Source organism: Chroicocephalus ridibundus, chromosome 1 (genome assembly GCF_963924245.1).
Source record: "Chroicocephalus ridibundus chromosome 1, bChrRid1.1, whole genome shotgun sequence".
In the NCBI taxonomy this organism is placed as follows: domain Eukaryota; kingdom Metazoa; phylum Chordata; class Aves; order Charadriiformes; family Laridae; genus Chroicocephalus; species Chroicocephalus ridibundus.
This window is the reverse complement of record NC_086284.1, coordinates 145,987,273-146,011,361: the sequence shown is the minus strand read 5'-3', so window position 1 is coordinate 146,011,361 and position 24,089 is coordinate 145,987,273. Positions and strand designations below refer to the sequence as shown.

Here is a 24,089-nt window from a genome sequence, read left to right as displayed (position 1 = left end):
ACAGGCATTTAAATTTTCAAGGAGTAAATAGTCATACAAGGTAAGGCGCTACCAGATACTTTCTAAAAATTCTGTCATCTTTGGTGGGTATCTTATGTACATACAGCGCAAGAGTGGAACACGGTCATCCATAACAACAACATAATAACAAGACTTACTGATGTAAATGTGCTGCAAGCACGCAAGCATAATTCAGTAACTATTTTTCCATTCCTTGCTTGAAAGAAACATTTCATGATACTAGTGTAACTATAGATTGCTTTTTTGCCTTTTTCCATTGAGTATTCAATTCCTAACAACACTTAGTAAGTATAATGAATGTGGAACACTCCCTATCCCTATCTCTTTATTTTTTCTTACTTAGTAAAAACATTATTCAAAAATTCCGCCCTTATATGACATATCAAATGCTGTCATTTATGATATAATTAAAAAACCAAAATGTGGTCTTTACTTTTTTCATTTAAAAAACTTTTTTCAATGTTCTTAACACAATTGAAAAATAAACTATTTTTGATACCAACTGCTCTGAAGAATTAATATCCCATTAAATAAAAACCTTCAGTGTCCATTTTACCCTTACCAGTAGAGAAGTAAAAGTGATCAGAAAAAGCTTGAGGGCACTACAACATAAGTCAAAAGGAGAAAACAGTGAAAAGGTCCAGTTATTCTTATTGGATAATTAATATATCTAAAATAATATGAATCTTCTCAATTCGAGTTCACTTGGTAGCACAATTGAAGCTACTATTTAAATACACCAAAAACGGTAACTTGACTTATGGTTTGATTGATATGAGCTATTAAAATTAAAAGAAGACAAAGTTAAGTGTACATTAATTGCTTTGCTCTACATTATTATTTCACACTAACAGAGCCTACCAAATCCTACAGAGTGCCTACTCTTACAGCGAGACTCCTCGCTTGTCCTGCTCTCAGCAACCTTCCAGATAAAGTCACATTATGCACAAACATGAGCCAGAAATCACAAGAAGGGAAAACTCCCCTTTTTGATCAGTCAGGTCTTGCGTGGAGTTTAACCATGTAACGTTTTTCTGGGAGCAGTCACACAGCAAACAAGACATACCTGATGTGCCAAAATATAGATATTATGGCCAACATCTTTTGGGGAGATGCCATCATCTCCATTCTCCTCCTCATGGTCACATTCAAGGCCTTGGTTATATGCGTTCTTCATCACATCCACCTGTAACACAAACCCAACCAAGGAGAGATGAAATAACTGTCATTCTCTGGCAAAAATCACTGAACACTGTGTTTGAACACGCTCGCTTTGTTCAGCTCTTCAGCTCAAGCCTGGATGAGTGCCCTGCAGTCCTGCAAGACACGCAAGAAGTCTGAGAAACGCTTTCTGAATAAAGACAAGCTTGAAGTATTAATGAAGCTCCAAACCGCTATATCTCCCATCAGCAAAACTTCCGCAACCGTGAGAAAGGAACAGGGATGCTGAGCCTTTCTTAACAGGTACATTCACAAATGCTTCTAAAGACAGATCTACAAATACCACAGGTAGGGTCTTGTGGCGCTTAGCGTTGCAGCCGTGATCTCTGGCTAGGGCTGGATGCAACATCACTCAGCTTTCTCTACAGAGTTTAACAGAAAAAAAAAACCCCAAACCTAAACCAAAAAGAAAAGGAAGATACAGATCTGGGCAGAATGCTGGGGTAATTTCAAAATATTCCAAAGCCTCTTATGAGATCAACAGGGGGAAATCCTCTGTTCCCCATGCAGGGCCTGATCCTGCAGTTGTACCTTAGGGATGGCCTCACCATGCTGACGTGCCACCATGGTGATGATTACCCCAAACCAGCAGACCACTGTGCTCTGCACAAGTGCAGGGACTGATGCCCACGGATCCTAAACCCCAGGTTTTTCAGTCGCTGCTGTTAGATGGTCAGTTGGATTGGAAACAGTATCTCCAGACCTACCATCTGTTTAAAATTCTTGGAGACCGAACACAAGTATTTGGGTTGTTCCAAAATACAGCAACAACTGTTTGTAACTATCTGTGTGCTCACGAGTCATATATTTATAACATACAACATACATACATATAGTATATATATTATATGTCTACACACACGCTTCTGTTAGCACTGTTTCACAAACTGTGCAAGCTTAATTTCCAAGCCACTGACAAAGCGTACTTGAAGACAGTCTACCAGAGTATGATAATTTAGTTAGGAAACAATTACAGAAAAGTGCTTGGAACAGATAAAAATAATGAAGTCGTAAAGACTGAAATCATGCATGCTTGATCCTTTTAAAGTACTTTTAAGTGAATTAGTGCTATCCTCATACATTGTGTCACTATATGCTGCCAACACTTTTCAGCTTAGATGCAGATCATTTTAAAAATGTTTTAATGACAAGGGTTTTTTTCATCCAAAAGATTTATGAATATTCAGAAGTTTTCTCACCAGTTCTCTGGGTCTCATGTTGAAAAGGATTCTTTCTGCGTTCTCGCTGTCTTGCCTGCTTTCCATAATAGCCAGCAAAAGCTTTGAGGCATTGTTCTAGAGATACAAAACCAAGTTAATGCAAATTTAAAAATCTATTTCATGGATTAACGACCCTTGCATTTGTTTTAATTGAGATTATGAGGACCACTTTTTTAGCGGGTAAGATTTTTAAACTACTTGCGTCTTTTACTTTACTGACATATTTATAGGGTGTTTCTCCCATTTTAATGTCAGCATACTGTAAGGCTAACTAACCCTGCACGCTATATTAGAATAAGTACTTTAAATATTGAAAAATATTCAACTTAAATACAGAGGCTTTATTCTATACTGTGCACAAGAGATGAAATCCCATTTCCTTTTCTTACTGGCCACCTAGCAATTTTTGCCATGGCTTTCTATTAATACTTAACAGAGGTAATTACAAAATGTATTACACAAAAGATTTCATCATTCAGGTAGGTTTCCCTCCCCTTTGGTCTTTATAAAGTCTGACTGGTTATTATTTGAAAGGCTTTAAAATGAACTGCTTTCATACACTCCTGGAATTTTGTTTCACTACCAAATATTCCTGGGGGAACATATAAAGAGATTCTTTACTTTGTCAACTGGCTGCTTTTCAACGAGACCTCTCCCAAGGATTAAATAGCATGAGTTTTAGCAGCAGTAACCAAGTAGTGCCTTAGACTTTGGAGACCTGTCTGACTTCCAGTGAAATAAGATGCTGTGAACAGGAGGGGAAAAATGGTTTTAGAGGTTTGACTGCTTTCCGGCAGACCGTGGTTGCCTTGGTTCACCTGCCACAGCATCCCTTCATCATCCTCTACTACAGGCGGAGCTGTGTGAACACTGAGAAGTAGACTGCAGTCCCACGATACAGGTAAGGGCCAGTAAAACTTTCAGCCCACCATAAAACCTCCTTCTCAGCTGCTTATTGCCAGACGTCAGCAATTCAAACTGAAATTTCTTGCAGCAAGGGTGTGCCTCAGACAATTAGTATGGACAATTTTGGAGGAAAAGGGTTCAGCTGCTTTTGGGACTGAGACAAAAGATGTTATTTTCTGCATGTTCAAGCAACTTCTGTTTTAAGCAGCCTTTGTATCTCCAAGTTTTGATAGCAGAGCTGAAAATCTGGAGGACTAGAGGCCAAGATAACACAATCAAGCAAGCTGTAGTCCCCAGGGAATCCCAGCCAAATCTGTCCAACTCAGAAGCCTTTTTTTTTGGTAATTATTATTTGAATACTATACTGTAGAAACTTGCTGGAATTTTCGCTGCTAAAAGCCCTCAGAGTTTTCTCTTGGGGGACACAGAATCACAACAAAATCATCCAAGTTGGATCACAAAATCCCCCAGTTAAGGCTCTCCTTTGGACTGATCTTTCAGCAGTCCCACCCCCTGCTCAAAACAGGTTGCTCAGGGCTGTGTCAAGCTGAGATTTGAACATCTCCAACTGAAGGACTGTAGGATTAGAAGTCAGCAGCAGAAGAAAGGAGAAGACGGAAGGCGGGTGGATGAATAGAATGAGGATTTATACCTGACAGGGGAACTAGGACGTTCTGGGAGAGGAGACTGGGAGCTGAGTGAGAAGCCAGGATAGAGGAGCCTGGCTTGCCAACAAAAGGAAGAGGTAAGGACAAAGAACAACGGATGAGAGGAAAAAAATAGACTGGGACTGGCTAAAGGAGAACGGGACTTCATATGGATTTTTCCTTTTGCTCCGGAATAAAACCAGCATCATCCATTAGAAAGATCTGATCAGATTCTTTACCTTGCAACCTACATTATGATAACAGGTAGAGGGAAAGGATAGCATTTTAAGACACCTGACAGGGTGCTGCTCTGAGGAACTGGATGCTTCTTTTTCTGCTGCAGTTTTCCCTTACAATGGTGACCAAGTCAGTTGTGGTAGCATCGGCAGGATTTCAAACCAAGGAGGAGGGAAGGGGGCAAGACAGAATGTGAGGTAGCTTGAGAAGGAAAGGGAGGAAACAGCGGAGGAAGACACTAGTCTACTCACTCATGGGTGAGGAGGACTTTGAAGCTATTTCCCAGTGCAGACAACCCTGGGGATGAAGAGAAGCCTACTGCAGCTCCCAGGAAGTGAGGAAAGGCAGAAGGTGGGTAGGACTTTGTATCATCAACAGCCAGCTTCTTGCTACTGACACAGCAAAAGTGGCATGCCATAGCCTAGAATTACAGCAGACAGGCACATCCTCCAGGTTTCTTTTCTCTCTGATCACTTGCCCCCGATGTTGAGATGCTCATTTCACTACTTGTTCTCCATTTTCTGCATGCTTTGAGACCCTAGGATCTGATTTCCGTTCCCAGATATCACTGAGGAAAAGAGGTCCATTACTTGGAACATATAGTATAAAGTTATGAATAACACATTAGTACTGTGAAAAATCAGTTCCCAGGTGCTACAAACAGGACAGCTGAAAGTATTTCTGGCCTTAGCTTCTCTTTACCTGGGTTCCCATCTCATCTCCCTGTAAGAATTTTGGAAAAATAAATTAATGTGTGAAGAACTAGATACAGCAAAGCAAGATGCTATGAGAAAAGCCAAAAAGACACTCATATTAGATTCTCTCTACCCTTAGACTGATAACGTCTCTTCATCCTGCTGCTATAAAGAGTGGCAGATATTGAGGTCATACTGTGTGCCAGGGCTTAAATATAAGTCAGTAAGGAAGGCCAGGGGGTCATACTCAAAATAACAAGAGGCAGAACACAACAATGACCATCTGTGCACTCAGTGAACACTGTCTACCCTGCTCACTAAATGATTCAGGAGTCCAGTGGAAAATATAATCCATGAAGATGTCATTAAATACCACATCACAAACTATGTGCAAAACAAGCTAAATTAAGATGGCATGGGAAAATATAATTCTGCATTGCCTTTGCTTTGGTTGGGGGGTATGAGTTCAACATATAATGTTCCCTGAAAACAGTGTCTGAGCTTGTTTGTATCTGTAAGTGTGTGGGCCTACATACCTTGCATTCTGTATTTTCACTGCAAAAGTTATGTATTTGCAACTTTGGAGTTGCCTATGAACACTGACAGATTTTCAAAGTTAAACATTAGCTGGTAAACTCAGTGCTATATCATTTGGATCCATTGACACTGAAAATAAAAACCACTAGCTTCTTAATTTGGATCTAATTCTTTACATCGCATCTGGCCTGGCACTGTGTCCAGTTCTGGGCTCCCTGGTACGAGAAAGACATGGACTTGCTGGAACGAGTCCAGCAAAAGCCACAAAGATGATTAAGGGAATGGAACATTTTTCACATAAGGAGCAGCTGAGAGCTCAGGCAGTTCAGCCTGGAGAAGGGGGTTCTTATCAATGTGTATAAATACCTGGTGGAATGGAATGAAGATGAGGGAGCCAGACTCCTCTAAGTAGTGCCCAGTGAGAGGACAAGAGGAAATGGTCACAAATTAAAACACACATGAAATTCCATCTAAACACAAGAAAATACTTTTCTACTGTGAGAGTGACCAAACACTGGAATAGGTTGCCCATACAAGTTGTGTAGTCTCTATCTGTGGAGATCTTCAACTGGACACAGTCCTGGGCAATCTGTTCTAGCTGACCCTGCTTGAGCAGGGGGGCTGGACAAGATGACCTCAAGTTGTCCCTTCTAACACAAATGACTCTGTGATTCTGTAAAATCGTAACCATTTCCACAGTTTGAACCTTTGGTATCATTTATCTTAATTCTTGTTATTTAAGTAAGCGTAAGGCATATATAGTCTCCTATGAATAGGGTCAAACCGGTCCTCGCAGTCATGTCGCTAAACTCCATTTTTGGTTATTACATGTAAAATATGTTCTACAAACATTTGCCAGCTTCATGATAATGGTAAGTCAAAATGGCACTGGAGTTACTGTAGCTAGGTCTTTACAGGGACTGAAATTTGGACTTCAAAAGAACTGTCTGCATGTTCAAAGTTAAATGTCTGCCTAAGTGTTTTGCTTAAGGGCGGCCTGAATTACAATGCCATTCAAAAATGTAATTACAGTTATTAAAATCATGTGTAAAGCACTGTTGATTTGATGTACATGATATATAGCTATATTAATTATTTAATTAGACATTCATAATGTTGCCAGTATGATGCAAAGCAGCTACTACAAAGTTATTTGCTGGTTTTGGGGAGGAAACGGACCATCTGTAATGGAAATACTTTATTTGGAAGGCAAGAAAAGGCAATAACCCAAGGCTCTTCCCGGACAAGTTCTACCCTGCTTGCCAGTCAGTCTAATGGCAGAGCTCTTCCCTGCACGCAATGGCACACAGACCAGAGAAACTTATCTACGAGCCTACCCAGCTCTTGACAGAGTACAAAACGAATTTACAAGCCTTCCCACCCTACTCTTGGCCCTCCCACTCTATACTTTGTCTCCCCCTCAGAGGACACTAAGAAGGGAAACAAAATACAATTTACTTTAACCTTGTTTTCAACTTTATTTGACATTACAGGTCATCTGATACATTGTTCTTTTTTCACAACATCTCCCTCTGAAGTAATTTTTAAGAGTTCAGTATAAACAGATGATGTGCGATTTGTTACATGTCTGTATAGTGTCGCTGTTTATCAATCTCGTGAGATTTTACGCCCACAATATACTCTTCATGCTAGCTATATCGTGTCTGTTTGATAGGACTTGTTTTTTAAAAAAAGCTGAGGGCATATTCCCAAACGCAACAGTGTGTCAAAAGGCCTGTGGTAGAGGGCCTGATAAGGATTCAGAAGCTGAGCTGAATTCATTTGCGACGTTTGTTTTCAAAGGCTGCTGAGTAGATTATGCTATGGTAAGATTAAGCAAATGTCAGGGTGCCTAGAGCTCTTGCATAGGTATGTCTTCTATTATTACTCAAACTTAAATAAACAAATTTACATTTACCGTACCTTTAGCTGAAGCACCAAGTCCATGCAGTATTTGCCAAGAGGGTTTATGTCGTTCAAGATGAGTGCAATTATAATATCAATCCCGTTAGATTCGTGTGTGGCTATGCAAGTCTGCAAAGCAAGAGAAGAGAAGGGAGTCAGGGGGAGGGGTGAGAGGTGAGAGGGAGGGAAGGAGGGGGAAAAAAGAGGGAGATGGGACAGGCAGAGGGAGGGAGAGAGAGAATACGCACATCAGAAATTTTCAAAACGAAGACGCAGAACTTGAAAGACCTTGTAACAGCCATGAGCCTCCCAGCCAAAGCACATCAGACTGAAAATGTGCCACAGGAGGTGCTGAGGGAGACTTGTGCGGTACGGAACTAACCCCAACGCTGCCACTGCTGAAGTACACAACCGGAAAAAAGGTGCTGCAAGCTAAAATGTGCTTGCAGTGAATCATGCAGGATTTGGCGCCAAGCGGTTCAAGTTAGAGACACCAGCCCACAGACATGCTGCCAGATTCAGCTGAACACACATGCAGAGACATAGAAGACATGCTTGAGTCACAGAATCATAGAATGGTTTAGAGTTGGAAGGGACCTTAAAGATCACCCGGTTCCAACCCCCTGCCATGGTGAGGGACACCTCCCACTAGACCAGGCTGCTCAAATGTAGGCACAAGCAAATTTGCACACTCAAATTCTTAACTTGCATTCAGCAACCAGCATTAGTATTGCTGTTATAGCATGAATTTTTCGCAAAGATTAAGGTTTTCTACAGGCATTCGGACATGTCCTGCACAAAAGGACACTTCTGGACATGGAATTCAAAACTCTAATTATGACCAATGGTACTTCCCAAATGCTTTTACAGCAGGGGTCCCAGACCTTCTAAAACTTGGAAAGAAGTGTCAGTTATACAAGCTTATATTATTTTTTTACAACAGGTGGATAGGACAAGTTTTCCAGAAAGACAGAGAGATGGGAAAAAATGAAAATGAAAGTGTGAAGCATTTGCCTCTGAAATACACTGAATCGGACTTGCAGTTGGTGTAAACGAGCATAACTCAAATCCTGAGTGACTTCCCAGCAGGTAGGTCTAAATAATTAAGTGTAACTAATCATTCCTTTCCATTATCGGTTACTCAAGTAAACTTGTTGGAGAACAAATTAACTTGAAACACACATTTGGGTTGGTTTTTTGTTTTGTTTTTTTTATCTCTAGTCCTGTAATTATTCTTTTTTTTACAGAAGTTTTTCCCATCCATTAGTGAATCAAATACCACTGTTTAAAATTTAGTCCACTAAAGGATTTTTGTCTGTTTGTTTTTAAAGTATTAAGTAAAAGCTGTTGATTACCAGCAATGGCAATAGAAGCACTCTGCACTTCATTTGTGCATGTTAATGAAATAGCATTAACACTGCCTGTATTTCTTTATCTATTTCTAGTTTCACGAATAGATTGCCTCTGTAATTTCACCCACCACAATTTTCCAATTGCTAATCCATAGTAAAAATTCTTAAGTTTCATCCATTGTGACAACTTCACTACAGTTCTCTTCGGATCAAATAAAGCAGCAAGTAACTACATTCTTTACCTTTCTATACTGCCTCAGCATGGCACTAAAGAGACATCTACCAAAAGTCACAGCCATGCGACTTAAAAAGACTGCATCAAGCAAGGCACAGAAGATTAAAAGCATGATCTTTAGTCTCATCCATGTCACTACTGTATCATAATTAAAGATGCTGATAAGTAGTATAACAGGATAGTACGTTAAACTTTGTGGCAGTTATGTGAATTAAGGGAAGTAAATGTTAGCAACCTGTATAAACACCAGCAACAGCAAAATGTATGAAAATGAACAAAACGAGATTATGTATGCAACGTACTTCCACAACTTTGACTTGAAATCCAGTCTCACAAAGTGAGGTTTAAGCCATGGACCCACTGACATTAAGACAAAGTCTTTCCAAAAGGACTGGAAACCCTCCATGTAAGCAGACATACTACAAGAAGAAATTATATTGAGTTCTGAACTTAAAAGGATTGCTCAGGTCTTACGGAAGCTTGAAACGTGTTAAGCATCACCACACATTCAGGCATAGTCCTCCATATCCACAAGTTATTTGAGCCCTACCTGATTTTCATGGCATGGACCTTGGCAATATTCAGTCAAGCTTTCCAGCGTCTGATTCACAAGAGCCACATTCCTCTCATTGATGTAAAGCCCCAACAAGCCTAGCCCGCCTGTTGTGCTTCCACAGATACAGTCCAAAAACTGAAGGGTCTCACAAACAAGGTTGTAATTTGTTTTATTGTTCTGATGTCTTAAAAAATTCTGGTAGATGGAGAAAAGAAATGCAAAAAAAAAAAAAACAACAAAAAAACAAAGAGAGTTAGGGTCAAGTCAAATACACGTTCTTTTTTCTGAACAATGTACAACCACGACCACTATACCTTAGGTACTGAAGTACACTACACTGTAGAAAATATATTATGCCTTAGTGCAGTGAATGAGAACCATTACCTGATTAAATCAGTAGAGAAAGAAGGTCTTAGGAAAGTGAACTTCACAAACATCTGCACTGGCCTTAAATGTCTTATACACGTCCTGCATACATTCCCCGTCCATCTTTTTATTATGACCTTTCTCATGGAAGCTTCTTGGCCCACGGCTGAGCAGGTATGGTGGCACATTATGACTGCTCTTTGGCTGTGTCACTGCAGAACAGTAGCTTAGTTCAAACCACCCCCAATGCTGCTTAAACACTGCTGGACATGGCGCTGAGGTATATTTGCAGAAGATTCGTTTTGCAAAGGTTGCTATGGGGACAGTAATTTCTACCAGAGGAACTGACAGCAGGCACACACATAGCATCTTAAAGCCTTCAATCGTAATACCTAGGGAAAGGAGCAGTATCCAAACTTTGCCCAAAAACTTCCTGTGGTCTTCAAGCCTGTGGTAAGCGATCCACCGTTTGTGAACAGAAACCATAGTAACAGGGACATTTAGACACTTCTAAATTCCATGTGGCTATGCTGCAGTCCCCAAGCAATTCTGAGGACATAAACATGAGCTCAAACAGAGCATGGAAATGGTTCCTGAAAAGGATTATTTTATCCCTTGGACCAAAAGAACACAATATTTTAGACACCCCTATTCTGCAACAGGAGTCAGGCATAGGTATGTTTTTCTTCCCTTATGAAGTTCCAGGTCCTGTAATACTTCTTTTGCAGCTCAGCTCAAAACCACTTTACCTGGAGCTCTCGGTTGTGGTTCTCGCACAGCAGCTGAAGAAATCTCAGTATGGGCTGCATGATTGCAATGGCAGGGCTCATGATTGCTTCTTCTGTGGACTTCTCTTCTGCATTTGCAGCATCTGTTCCTGAGCCCATAAGATCTATTTCTGGGTCCATTTCTCTTCTATACACAGAGTAAGCCTTGGATGTTGCAGAAGATGCTTCTGTTAACTGTCCTTTCATACCCTCTTTCAGATGCAGGGTTGAATCCTTTACTGAAAAGAAGATAATTTTCCTTCATTTTTGAAACTCTTTCTGCTTTTTTGATTAAACAATAAGAAAACAATAATAATGAATGCAACTTTGTCTTTGTTGGTGCCTAACTTTTCAAAGACCTCTAGGCAACTTACAAAGAATATCAAAGCAACATTCATGCAGGGATAGCATGTTCCAAATAAACCACAAACCAGAGTGAAACAAAACATTAAAACAAAAAGCCCTACTATTTCTCTCCATATACAATAAATGATGAGAACAATGGAAGGACCACAGGGTGGGAAATCAGTTCCTGCACTTGCTCTTGTGAAATAGGCCCATTAGCAGCAGCCTCTACTTCTGCTTCTCTAAAAATACGGTTCTATACCTTCTACTGGTGTAAACTGGCATAGCTTCACTGATTTCATCAAAGCTAATTCCTTGTGACCAGCTTAAGAGGTGGCCTATAATTTAGAGACAAACACGCAAAAGATGCGAATTAGCAATGATTAATATTAAAGCTTATTGATCAGTGCAACATACTATCAGTGGTGCAGTACAGGCACTCTGAATATAATGCGCTTCTCCCCTCTTTTACGTGGGTGTCTCCTTACCTCTCTTTTTGGGAACAGATATGGTTAGGTCACTATCATCATCTTTCTTTTTGCTCCCCAAATCAATGGTGTTCACTGTCACTGTCGATCGTATCTCCTGCTGAGCAGCTTTCATGCGGTCATAGAGGACTTTAAAGAATTTTTCTGACTTTTTTTGCTCCTTCAGTTGCTGATAAGTTGAATACTGCAAAAAAAAATATTCCTTAGATATCAGTCTTCTAAAGAAGAAGAAATACAAAAATAAGCTATTTTTCGTGAAACAAATGATGAATAATTACTTCACTTACACAGAAGAAATGTTGGCCACTGCCTGACCAGTTCTTTCACAAAGTGATATACAAGGCTGGTAACAAAGATTGATGATAACATTTGTAAATTTGGATAAAATGGTGAACAGTTATTTGTAATCTTTAAAATGCCACAATATTACACCTGAAGCTAAATTACTTTGTGACACTCTCCATTTCTCCAGGCATTCTAGAGCTCTAATATTCCATTTGAAGGCAATAGTGAAAAGTAATTGTTATTATGTAACAACAAGTGGAAGCATGAAACATCCAATGTGTAATATTATAGCTTAGATTATTTACATTATTTGTACTTCACACAGAATCGGAATTAATATTTTAGGTTATTAAGTCCAGTCCCATTTGCAACAATTTACAAACGCTGTCTTAACATAGAAGCCTTTTACAGCCCCTAACAATTCATTTTGGAAAGCTGAAACAAAACCTCACTTCTTTAACATTTTCTGGACACTCTCTAAGGGTCACAGATGGTATTAATTGGCTAAAGTTGGGTAAGAGGGATATGATTCACAAAAACTAGAATCTGTAGTTTAAAGCAGTTATTTGCTATGGAATGGGATACAAGTCTTCTCAACGGCCGGGTTTTCTCTCTTCAGAGATTTTGATAAATGTCCCTATACACTTCCAGAAAACAATTTAATTTTTTTTCTATTATAAACTTGGAAACATTGTAATTTTTAATTTTGCAAAGAGAGATATGAAATAACTGGACACAATGCTTGTATGGCAAAGACCAGATTAAAAGAAGCACTGTACTACACAGAAAGGGACAGTTGAAAAATGTTTTCTTCTGTTGAAGAGTCTATGCTATATTACATAATAACAGGGCATATTTACATTTGTATTATAGGGATACGTATTATAGTGATAAACTTTTCACAGAACTCACAGCAAAAAGGTTCTTTTTGTTTGTCTCTAGACTACATGTATTTGAAAATCAATATGTGAAGAAGTAAATGAAATAAGTACCTGTGTTTGCGTATTTCCACCTTCAAGCAACGCAATACCAAGTAAAATGCCTTCTGAGAAAATTCTGTCATTTTTGGTGTTTACTATAACATCTATGACGAGCTCTGATGCACCTTCTTTATCCAGAAGGCACTGAATATCGAACATGGTTACGCCAGACTTATCTGAGTCTTGTCCTGAAAATCCGCCTGCAAATTAGACAAATACATACCATTCATGTTTGTTTCATGTATGTATATGAAAATGAATTTATTAGTAACGATAATTTTGTCTTATGCACACAGTAGCAATGTAATAAATTTAACTTTTAAATTCTGTTTCAGGCAAAATTCCCCTTGACACAAACAAAATTTTTGTGTGAAACCGCAATGTTGGGCTCTAAGCATAAGAAATAAAATGACTCCATGAACCACTGTTCTGTCGTGATATTCAGACAATAAAGAAGTTGGAAATGACACTGACTTGTCCACCGAAACCCCTTTTTAATTCCACTGCTGCATAAGCTAAACTGTGTGTATGGTCAGTGCTCTGAGACTACTTTTAAATTTGCTTTTCAGTCTCAGGCCTAATCTATACAAAGATTGGGTACCGGTAAATCCCCTCTGGTTACGGGTATGACCTTCTAGCTAAATGCTTTTGCCAATATAACTCCTAGACCACTACCATCGTGATGACATTCTTGAAGAACAGAGACTTAGTTAATCCAAATTAAAGGTGTGGTTTGAAGGCATTTTGTTAATTTGCATTAGCTCATTAAATCAACCATCTTTTATTATCACATATTATCATCTTTCCTGCCATACTTACTTTTATACAGGTGTAACTGCATCTACTTCATTAGAAAAAATATAGTACTGCTTTAATCAGTCAGTACTGCTTTAATTAAACTGATTTAAATGGTTGAGAATTTATTTGTGATGAAGCCATACAAACACACACACACAACATTTTTAGAGAGAGAACTAAAAAAATAGTAAATCTTTACTCTCCTGTTTGTTAGGGAAGAAAATTCGGTGTACGGGATATTAAGACTGTGAACATTTCCAGTGTCTACACTGAAATAGTCGAGGAAGATCAGTTGGGTAACGTTTGGAAATGACCACAAATCTGGGCATGCCTTTAATGTATGCTGAAAATGCAATGGCAAGTATTTTGACCTGGCTCTATATCTAGCTTCTGCCTTGTTTCTGATGACATACATTATTTTGGGGTTTCTTAGAAACCACCCTACAGTAACTCCCCATGGCTTCTATAACAGAATCATACAAAAAATTAGGTTATAAGAGGCCTAATTAGAGGCCATCTACTCAAACTTTCTGCCCATGGTAGTTACAGCTGGTTCATCAGATGTCTTGGCTGGTAAAGTCGTACCAAGAACTGACACATTCTGCAGCTTCTCGGGGAAATCTGTTCCATTGCCTAACCAGTATGTTGGCAAGCAGCTTTTCCTTATATCTTTTATTTTTCGTATATCAATAAAGGGTCTGGAATTTAAAAAAATTTCTTGGTTTCCAGAAACAGCAACATCTTTGTTTAAATATTTTGTGCTTTGCTGAATTTCTGGATGTGGATTTACTGGCAAATTACAATGGTGCTATCAACTGGAAATTAATGGAGAGATTTACTGGGGGGCATGGGGAAGTCCGTACTTTGCTACTGTCAAATACACACCAGCCATCTGAGACAAATGCATGCAACTTAAAAATAGGAAAAGTCTGATACTACCTCTGTTCTAACTGGTTACAGTACGTGTTTGATTTATTTACCAACCGAATCCCTGGAGCCCTTCCAATGTGCCTATTAGGAAAAAATGGTGCTGCTCATTTTGTTCTCTTTAAATTATCTGTGTTGATTTACCTCCCACTTGTGCAGTTTTGCTGTAGCTGGCAGACAGAGGCCCATTCATACCACTTCCATATTCTCCTTTAAAGTAGCGATACAGGAGTATTTTCCTTAAATTGTTGCCCTTTAAGATAAAAATAGAAGAAATCAGAGTTGTGGCCAATTTTCTTTGTTTGAAAAGCACGCTGTTTAACATAGATACATAATTTATTAGGTCTTTTTGTTACAGTTAGTAAGTATACAAACAGTATAAACATCTAATGGTCTTACCTAACAAATCTCATGGGAAGAATTCTAAAATACCGTTGTATAAACTTTCTTTGAAGTTTCTTTGAAACTACTGATTATAAATAAAATACCTCCAACTCAATACTTCTTACTGTCTATCTGTAAGATGTGTATATTGAAACAAGTTCTACAAAGAGTCAATATTCTGAAGTCAGCGTGTCTGTGCCCTACCCTGCCATGGCAGTACTTTCTTCCTATTTTTTGCAGCTGAGTAGTATCACTCCCTTTTCTCTGATCTCAGATAATCCAGTTGATCATCTGGAAGAAGCCACATCACATGAAATATTAAAACAGAGATATGACATTTGATAGAACAGCTTAAAAAGCATTCCCTGTATCTCCTTGTTCCTTTACTTCCAAAACCACAACCAGTCAAAATTTGCAGTCAGCTCACTGAAGATCTTCCCTCTCATTTTGGTTATGTTCTGTAACACAAAACATGTTGAATTAAGAGTCAGGGGTACCAATTACTTGGCATGTTCTGTAACACAAGACATGTTGAATTAAGAGTCAGGGTACCAATTACTTGGCATTTTTATTTTGCCTCCAGTCTCCTGGGAACACCTGCAGTCAACATTTAGTTTTACAGAGGCAGAAGGTGACACAACAACTATAGGTGTATGTGTAACCTAAAATTTTATAAAAAAAAGAGTATAGCAAGGTCTCTCATGATTACCACAGAAGGGGAAAAATTGTTCACTTAAACAGCTTGGCAGTAAAATGGGACAACTTCTTCCTTACTTTTACTCACCTAGTGTTTTTAATGAAAAACGGATCTTAAAAACATGTGCACCAGAAGCATTCTCAGAACTTACCAGCTCACCAGCACCTGCACATTAGTGCAACAGTCAACTTTTTGCAATCAAAACATCTCTGTGGCCACCACAGACAGCAAGCAGTGGCAAAGCAAGTCCCAGACACACCTCAGGACGCACTGCTTGCACTCCCACTTCTCTGTAAAATTAGCAATATTTCCAAGAGCAACCACACCCCACAGTGGGGCTTCACGAACCTCAAGGACAATGGGCTTGTGCACCTCGAACAAGTGCCAGAATGCAGGCACACAGAATATGTGTAGCCTGACAACACAAACCAGCCCTTCTTTCCTAGTTCTCCCGTTTTGATGTCAAAAACATTCTATACAGAGTTCCCGCAAACGGCCAAGAAAAGTACAAGACCTACAGTAAAATATCAAAAGCTATAAATACAATGGTTGCAAGAAAAATAAAAAGCATCACCTACACATCTTCAGTGCCAGGGAATTTATTAGTTGGATTCCCCAGGTGAGCTTAAGCCAGCGTTCTGTACACTACAGAGAAAGACAAAGAACCAGAAGTCTCTGAGGACCCCACACAGAGACAGATTCTTTCCCAGCCTAGTTTGTGATGGTGTTTAACCCTGCTTGCATGGACAAAGTATGCTAACGAAGCTCATAAGAAATTTCAAGATGGCTAAGAGCACCAGCTCCTCCTGTTCAACGTTGTGTCTCTAGCTGTGACCAAACTCATGTCTTAGAGGAAAACAAACCTCATTTTCTTTATCTCATGAAGATGACAACCATATTACTGAAGAGAACCAAAGTTCCCACCAGAACTAATAAATATAGACCAAGGAACAGGATAAAGTCCCTTTTCAAACTCTCTCAGGCATATATATCACAGAATCATAAAACTGTGTCACACAAATAGGATCACAGAGCAGAAACCCTTCCTAACTCCAGACTAGGACCCGATCCAGAACGGGCACTGCATTGAGACGCGATCTTTTAATCAGAAAGGCTGGCATTTGCCATACCACTTGATTAACCACTCAGCTTGAGGCAACATCCTCAACCAGCAATCTCTGCGGTCTGTTGATGACTAACAGCACCATAGCAAATTATATAAACAGTCACAGTGCAGTCACGGGAAGAAACACCAAAAGCCATCTATATATAGTTAAGAATAATACCCGTGGTCACAAGCTTTACTGCTCAATCAAAATGGCCTTTATTTTATCAGGAAGAACGCTTGGGACCATGGAATAGCATTTAACTAGCAAACTGAATGATTTAGCACTTGGGTCTTATTGCCTGGAAGCAAGCAACTGTTGGCATATCTCAGCTCTTCTTCCTGCCTTGTTACCTTCAAAGACACCAGGAGAAGCAATGATATGAAGATGTTTCTCCAGCTCGCTATGGAACGGGGAATCCTGCTCCACCCATATCAAAACTAAGGCATGGACTTCACTTCTCGTCCCAAAGAGCAAGTCTTAATTATTTGGGTTCCTGCTCTCTCTCACTCCCTCTCTCAATCTCCCACAAATCCAGACAACACTTACAGTTCTCAGAAGCTAAAGTGTCAAAAGTCAAGGACAACACGTTTCAAACGCAGGAATGTAGTAGAACCTCTGCTTTGCCTGACAGCTGTGCCAAAAACATGCCCTCAGACTAAGCCCACATATTTGCAAGCTAAGGATCTTCATCCCCTTTGTGATGACCTTGGGCAGCCACAGGTCCTTCCCAAGTCTTGTGAAACTAGCTGCCACTACAAAGAGCAGAAGAACCCAGCACTAGGAGCCGGAGCTGAGAAATGCACAAATGCCCATGCAACATATCAGAAACGCCCGTCACCTCTAGCACATAACCGTGTGAGGCACCATGCTAGAAAATGCTGGAAAGACCCTGCTGCCAGAAAAACTGCTAGTCCTGCTGGCATAGGTGTCTGGGTATGCTTTTATGGGAATGCCAAAAAGCATAGTCAAGAACAGCCCCATCATGCGGACGAGACAAACTGCTGCCAGGGCGAGACAGCCATGCCATTGATGTCCTTGTAAACAGTTTCCTCAGTACAGCCACAAAATTAATATTGCCCAAAAGCAACTGATCACAGCAGTAGCATGAATAAGCAGTTTGCAGCAACTGTTAGTGACACTCACATTACTGAAGCAGAGGCCAAAAATAAAAGCACACGAGGCAGCACAGCTCTATCTTCCCTGACTAGGTTTCGACATGTGGCAGAAATCGCGACCTTCCAAACTGAATCTCTCCTCTGCTGGCTACAATACACTTTCTTTTATACCTCTTATTAGGGTATGGAAGTGGCATGTAAACATCACTCAGCTGACTGCAATCCTTCTTTAATGGCTAGGACATTGTATAGCTTTGAAAAAAAAACACAATGAAACATAACAGTCTTATTGTTACCCATGAATACCACTGTATTGTCTCTAACAAAAGCTAGGATAAAGACTGAGGGCAGAAGAAAGCAACAACTGGTTATTGTTGTTGCAATTTTAAATAGCTAGGGATTGACAGACAGAAGTTTCCAATGGGGAAAAATTATTCCAATAGGAACATGTAGACACAAACAAATTACGTTTTCTCAGTCCGTATTTCATTATACTAGTCAGTCTTTAAGCTTGATTTAAACACCTTAATACAATGGTTTACTCACTTTCCTTCTCCGAGCCTGCAAAAGGCTGGATCCACGTAAGGACGGGGTGTTCCGCACAGGGAAGCAACAGCTGAGAGAGGTATGTAAGGCTTATCACAGATACCTGCATCAGCTCACTGTATAACACTGCCAAAATTTACTTGTCCTGTCTTATACAACTTTGCATATTTCTTAAGGAACTGGAATGGTATTTGTGATGTTCAGAGGGATGAACTGGATGATCTGGTGATCACTTCTGGTTTTCACTCTACGTTAAAATAATGAAGTGGAAATGCTCAGATGATCAGTGATAACACAGAAAGGGCAGCCACGTCCAACAAATATTTCTATGATACAGTGGACAATTTTGTGAGTGTATTTCAGTATTAATCCAGAAGGATGCATGAAAATTAGGCATGTTAAATCTTCAGATTTGAATAACTTGCAGACAAGTATATGAGAGGAGCTGGCTGGGATTTCTGCTCTACTAACACAGGTTTTCAGAAAGTTTGGAAAAGATACAAAATCCCAGACAACTGGGAGAAATCTAATGAGCAACGATACTCCTAAAAAAGTACATGGGAGTACATTTTATACTTTTTACTGATCAAACCCACTGCATTGAGTTTGGTATCAGTTCTGTGAAAAACAAATAAAGACTGATTTTGAGCTCCGTTACAGAATCACAGAATGACAGGGGTTGGAAGGGACCTCTGGAGATGATCTAGTCCAACCCCCCTGCCAGAGCAGGTTCCCCTAGAGCAGGTTGCACAGGAACGCGTCCAGGCGGGTTTGGAATGTCTCCAGAGACAGAGACTCCACCACCTCTCTGGGCAGCCTGTGCCAGTGCTCTGCCACCCTCAAAGGAAACAAGTTCCTCCTCATGTTTAGGTGGAACTTCCTATGCTCAGGTTTGTGCCCATTACCTCTTGTCCTGTCCCTGGGCACCACTGAAAAGAGCCTGGCCCCATCCTCCTGACACCCACCCGTTAAGTATTTATAAGTGTTGATAAGGTCACCCCTCAGCCGTCTTTTTTCCAGACTGAAGAGACCCAAATCCCTCAGCCTTTCTTCATAAGAGAGGTGTTCCAGTCCCCTAATCATCTTGGTAGCCCTTTGCTGCACCCTCTCCAGCAGTTCCCTGTCCTTCTTGAACCAGGGAGCTCAGAACTGGGCACAGTACTCCAGGTGTGGCCTCACCAAGGCAGAGAGGAGGGAGAGGATGACCTCCCTCGACCTACTGGCCACACTCCTCTTGATGCACCCCAGGATGCCATTGGCCTTCTTGGCCACAAGGGCACATTGCTGGCTCATGGTCATCCTGTTGTCCACCAGGACTCCCAGGTCTCTTTCCACAGAGCTGCTCTCCAGCAGGTCAGCCCCCAACCTGTACTGGTGCGTGGGGTTATTCCTCCACAGGTGCAGCACCCTACACTTGCCCTTGTTGAATTTCATAAGGTTCCTCTCTGCCCAAATCTCCAGCCTGTCCAGGTCTCTCTGTATGGCGGCACAGCCTTCCGGTGTGTCAACCACCCCTCTCAGCTTTGTGTCATGGGCAAACTTGCTGAGGGTGCACTCTGTCCCCTCATCCAGGTCATTGATGAATATATTGAAGAGGACTGGACCCAGTACTGACCCCTGGGGAACACCACTTGTCACTGACCTCCAACTAGACTCTGTGCACCTAATCACCACCCTCTGAGTTCTGTCTTTCAACCAGTTATCTATCCATCCCACTGTCCATTCATCTAACCCACTCTTCCTAAGCTTCCCTATGAGGATGCTGTGGGAGACTGTTTGAATGCCTTGCTGAAGCCAAGGTAGACCACATCTACCGCCCTCCCCTCATCTATCCATCCAGTCATGCCATCATAGAAGGCTATCAATCAGATTAGTCAGACATGATTTCCCCTTGGTGAATCCATGTTGAGTACTTCTGATAGCTTTCTTTTCTTCCACTTGCCTTGAGATGAAGCCCAGAACGAGCTGTTCCATCATCTTTCCAGGGATGGAGGTGAGGCTGACCGGCCTGTAGTTCCCCGGGTCCTCCTTCTTGCCCTTTTTGAAGACTGGAGTGACGTTGGCTTTCCTCCAGTCCTCAGGCACCTCGCCTGTTCTCCAGGACCTTTCAAAGGTGATGGAGAGCGGCCCAGCAATGACTTCCGCCAGCTCCCTCAGCACTCTCGGGTGCATCCCATCGGGACCCAGGGCCATCTAACTGATCTAACGGATCTCTCACTTGATCACCCTGACCCATCTAACTGATCTAACGGATCTCTCACTTGATCCTCCTCAACCAAGGGGAAGTCTTCCTCTTTCCCTGTTACTCTCTCCAAAGTCTGGGACTCCTGAGGGCTGGGACGAGCAGTAAAGACTGAAGCAAAGAAGGCATTCAGTAACTCCGCCTTCTCTGCAAAATTAAAGGAAGATACTATAAACCGATGGCAGTTGTAACACTGGCATCATGTTGTAATAATTGCATCAATATGGGATTAAGAAAAAAAGACCTCCTCAAACTTCTGAAGATCATCTTCCGGTTTTGCTAATAATGAAAATATCACTCTGGTAAAGTTTTATAAACTGGTGGTGTGACACAATCCTGTAAGGCAAAATTTTTGTTTAAGTAGCCTCACAAGTTAATAGCTTAATAGCTAAGTGACTGACAGAATTCAACATGCAATTTAAAGTAAGAAATCATAAACGAATGTATGGGCTTCCAATGGACAACCTCATGGAGTATTTATTGTCTGTCTGATTTTTTTTTCACAATGAAATGGAAGAATACAGAAAATAATTATCAATAGCTTTTAGAAAGGACACAATAAGAAAAGGGGATGAGGTCCAGTCACCAATATCAATTTAGGCATCACTTATTAAACTGACTAGAAGCAAACAATATGAGTCTCATTATGTCCAAACCTCTTTATGTCTAGTTATAGACATAATAACAACAAAATGCAGAACACCAAAAAAAATGGAGGACTCTGTTCTAGGAGGCCATGACTCTGGGGAAGAATGGAAGCTCTTGGAGAAAAATCAGTGGAATGACAACTCCCCAAAATCACACGATTCTGGAAAGGATAACAAGCTATTATGTATGCTTCATGAGACTATCTTACTTCTCCATGTGCAGGGACACGTTATCGTAGGAATCATAGAATCACAGAATGCATTGGGTTGGAAGGGACCTTTAAAGGTCATCTAGTCCAAACCCCCTGCAGTAAGCAGGGACATCTTCAACTAGATCAGGTTGCTCATCAAGCCTGGCCTTGAATGTCTCCAGGGATGGGGCCTCCACCACCTCTCTGGGCAACCTGTGCCAGTGTCTCACCACCCTCATTGCAAAGAACTTCTTCCTCATGTCTCATCTAAACCTACCCAATGTCTAGTCTAAACCTACCCTGCTCTAGTTTAAAACCATTGCCCCTTGTCCTATCGCTACATGCCCTTGCAAACAGCCCCTCCCCAGCCTTCCTGTGGGCCCCCTTCAGGTACTGGAAGGCCGCTAGAAGGTCTCCCCAGAGCCTTCTCTTCTCCAGGCTGAACAACCCCAACTCTCTCAGCCTGTCTTCATAGCAGAGGTGCTCCAGCCCTCGGATCATCTCTGTGGCCCTCTGCTGGACCTGCTCCAACAGGTCCATGTTGTTCTTGTGCTGAGGGTTCCAGAGCTGGACACAGTACTCCAGGTGGGGTCTCACGAGAGCAGAGTAGAGGGGGAGAATCACCTCTCTCGATCTGCTGGCCACGCTTCTTTTGATGCAGCCCAGGATGCGATTGGCCTTCTGGGCTGCAAGCGCACATTGTTGGCTCCTGTCCAGCTTTTCATCCACCAGTACCCCCAGGTCCTTTTCCGCAGGGCTGCTCTCTATCACGTCATCCCCCAGCCTGTATTGATAACGAGGATTGTCCTGACCCAAGTGCAGGACCTTGCACTTGGCCTTGTTGAACTTCATAAGGTTTGCTCAGGCCCACCTCTCTAGCTCGTCCAGGTCCCTCTGGATGACATCCTGTCCCTCTGGCTAGTCAACCGCACCACACAGCTTGGCAAACTTGCTGAGGGTGCACTTGATCCCACTGTCTATGTCGTTGATGAAGATACTGAACAGCACAGGTCCCAGTATGGATCCAGGAGGGACAGCGCTTGTCGCCCCTCTCCGTCTGGACATTGAGACATTGACCACTACCCTCTGGATGCGACCATCCAGCCAGTTCCTTATCCACTGAACAGCCCACCCACCAAATCCGTATCTGCATAATGAATACTGCATCACACGTTGGTGTCCATAATTCAAGAAGAATGCCGACAAACTAGATTAGGTTTGGAAAAGCTCCACAACAGTGATTAGAGAATAAAATAATGCCTCCTCATGAGAAATTCAAGGCTTTCAATCTACTGAGCTTATCAGTCTAAACGCAAAATACATGAACTCTGTTTGAGTATCTACATGAGAAATCTGATAATGGATGACTTCAGCCTACAAGAGAAAGGTGTAACACACTGGTGAAAAGCTGAAGACAAATTCAGCTAGAGAAGAAGCAGAGGCAGCTGGGTTATTCAGTTTGTGGGTTATGAATTTTATTTTTATTTTATATAACAGTAATGGCATTTAGTTATTTGAACAGCTTAAGAAGAGGTGTGATAGTCTCTATTGCTGGCAGTTACTAAATCACGACTAGGTGGCTTCTCAGACAGAAACTATTTGAAGATCTTGTGGTCTGCATTAGGAGAACAAGCTAGGTGACAAAAATATGTCATCTCACATAATCTACGAAAACATCACGCCAGCTTTTCCTGTAGTAAATATAGATGAGGTTAGAAGCCTGGCTTTCTATGAAAGGCTGTTTAAAAAACACCTACTTCTACACATTTCTTCTCATCGTTTATAAATGAAATTTCTATTATGCTTGGTCTGAGTGTCTGCTTCAGGATGATTTTTTTGTTGTTGTTTTTCACACATTTTCAAACTATTTTGTTCCCTTATTTCCCTTGGAGACATGGTAGAAGTAGTTTTGTGCAAGTGGCTTCTGTGAAGACAACATGCATGGAATTTTTATAATGCTTTAAATTAAGATTCAACTTGCTCTTGGAATGTAAGATGGCACAGACATCTTCTCGTCTCCAAAATGGATCAACTGAGGCACACAGCTACCACACACAGTGCTGCACAAGCACGAGCTTGGAAGAGAGCCCCAGATTCTTGAACCTTACTAGGTCCACAAAGTGGAAAATTCTGTCTTCATGATGCCAGCAACTTCCAGGGGGTTTGGGAGCTGGGGGATGTTGTTTGTTTTGGGGGGTGGGTTGTTTGTTTTCACACAGAGTGAGCTTTTTCCTGGTTTTGATCTTTTTGCAATAAGACGTTTTCATAGCCAACTGATAGTTGAAACTGATATATTTTCACCAATAAAATATGATACCCAACAGCAGAGTTATTTGCACACTGGGGCGTTTATTCACCCAGGGAAAAAGCACTTTTAAATATGAGGTTGGGTCAGCTGGTGTCCAGCTCTGCTTCCACTAAAATCAATGGAAGATTTGCCAGCAACTTCAGTAGGAGACGGAGGAGACACATACTTTGCCTGGCAAAAGTTTTTATACAACTCTAAAAAGAAAAAAAAACAAAACATGCACCAGACTTCATGACACAGTTCTCCTACGAGAGAAGGACTGGCCACCCACACCTCTCAGCTGTCTCTCATTAGGCAGAGACGCCCCACATTTTAAATGTGCCATTGTTCAATCCTACAAAAATCCAGTATTAATCCCACTT

General features: G+C 41.1%; 1 protein-coding gene across 1 annotated transcript in view; it reads right to left on the bottom strand.

Annotated features, from left to right (window-relative positions):
* Positions 1 to 24,089, bottom strand: part of ITPR2 (inositol 1,4,5-trisphosphate receptor type 2) — a 261,876-nt gene that overhangs the window by 61,973 nt on the left and 175,814 nt on the right. The window contains exons 38-45 of the mRNA XM_063357290.1: positions 14,633 to 14,741; positions 12,776 to 12,963; positions 11,499 to 11,682; positions 10,648 to 10,904; positions 9,527 to 9,727; positions 7,408 to 7,518; positions 2,442 to 2,537; positions 1,088 to 1,207 (exon numbers count right to left, since the gene is read on the bottom strand). Of these exons, the coding sequence (XP_063213360.1) occupies positions 1,088 to 1,207; positions 2,442 to 2,537; positions 7,408 to 7,518; positions 9,527 to 9,727; positions 10,648 to 10,904; positions 11,499 to 11,682; positions 12,776 to 12,963; positions 14,633 to 14,741 (1,266 nt within the window). The remainder of the gene's footprint in view (positions 1 to 1,087; positions 1,208 to 2,441; positions 2,538 to 7,407; positions 7,519 to 9,526; positions 9,728 to 10,647; positions 10,905 to 11,498; positions 11,683 to 12,775; positions 12,964 to 14,632; positions 14,742 to 24,089) is intronic.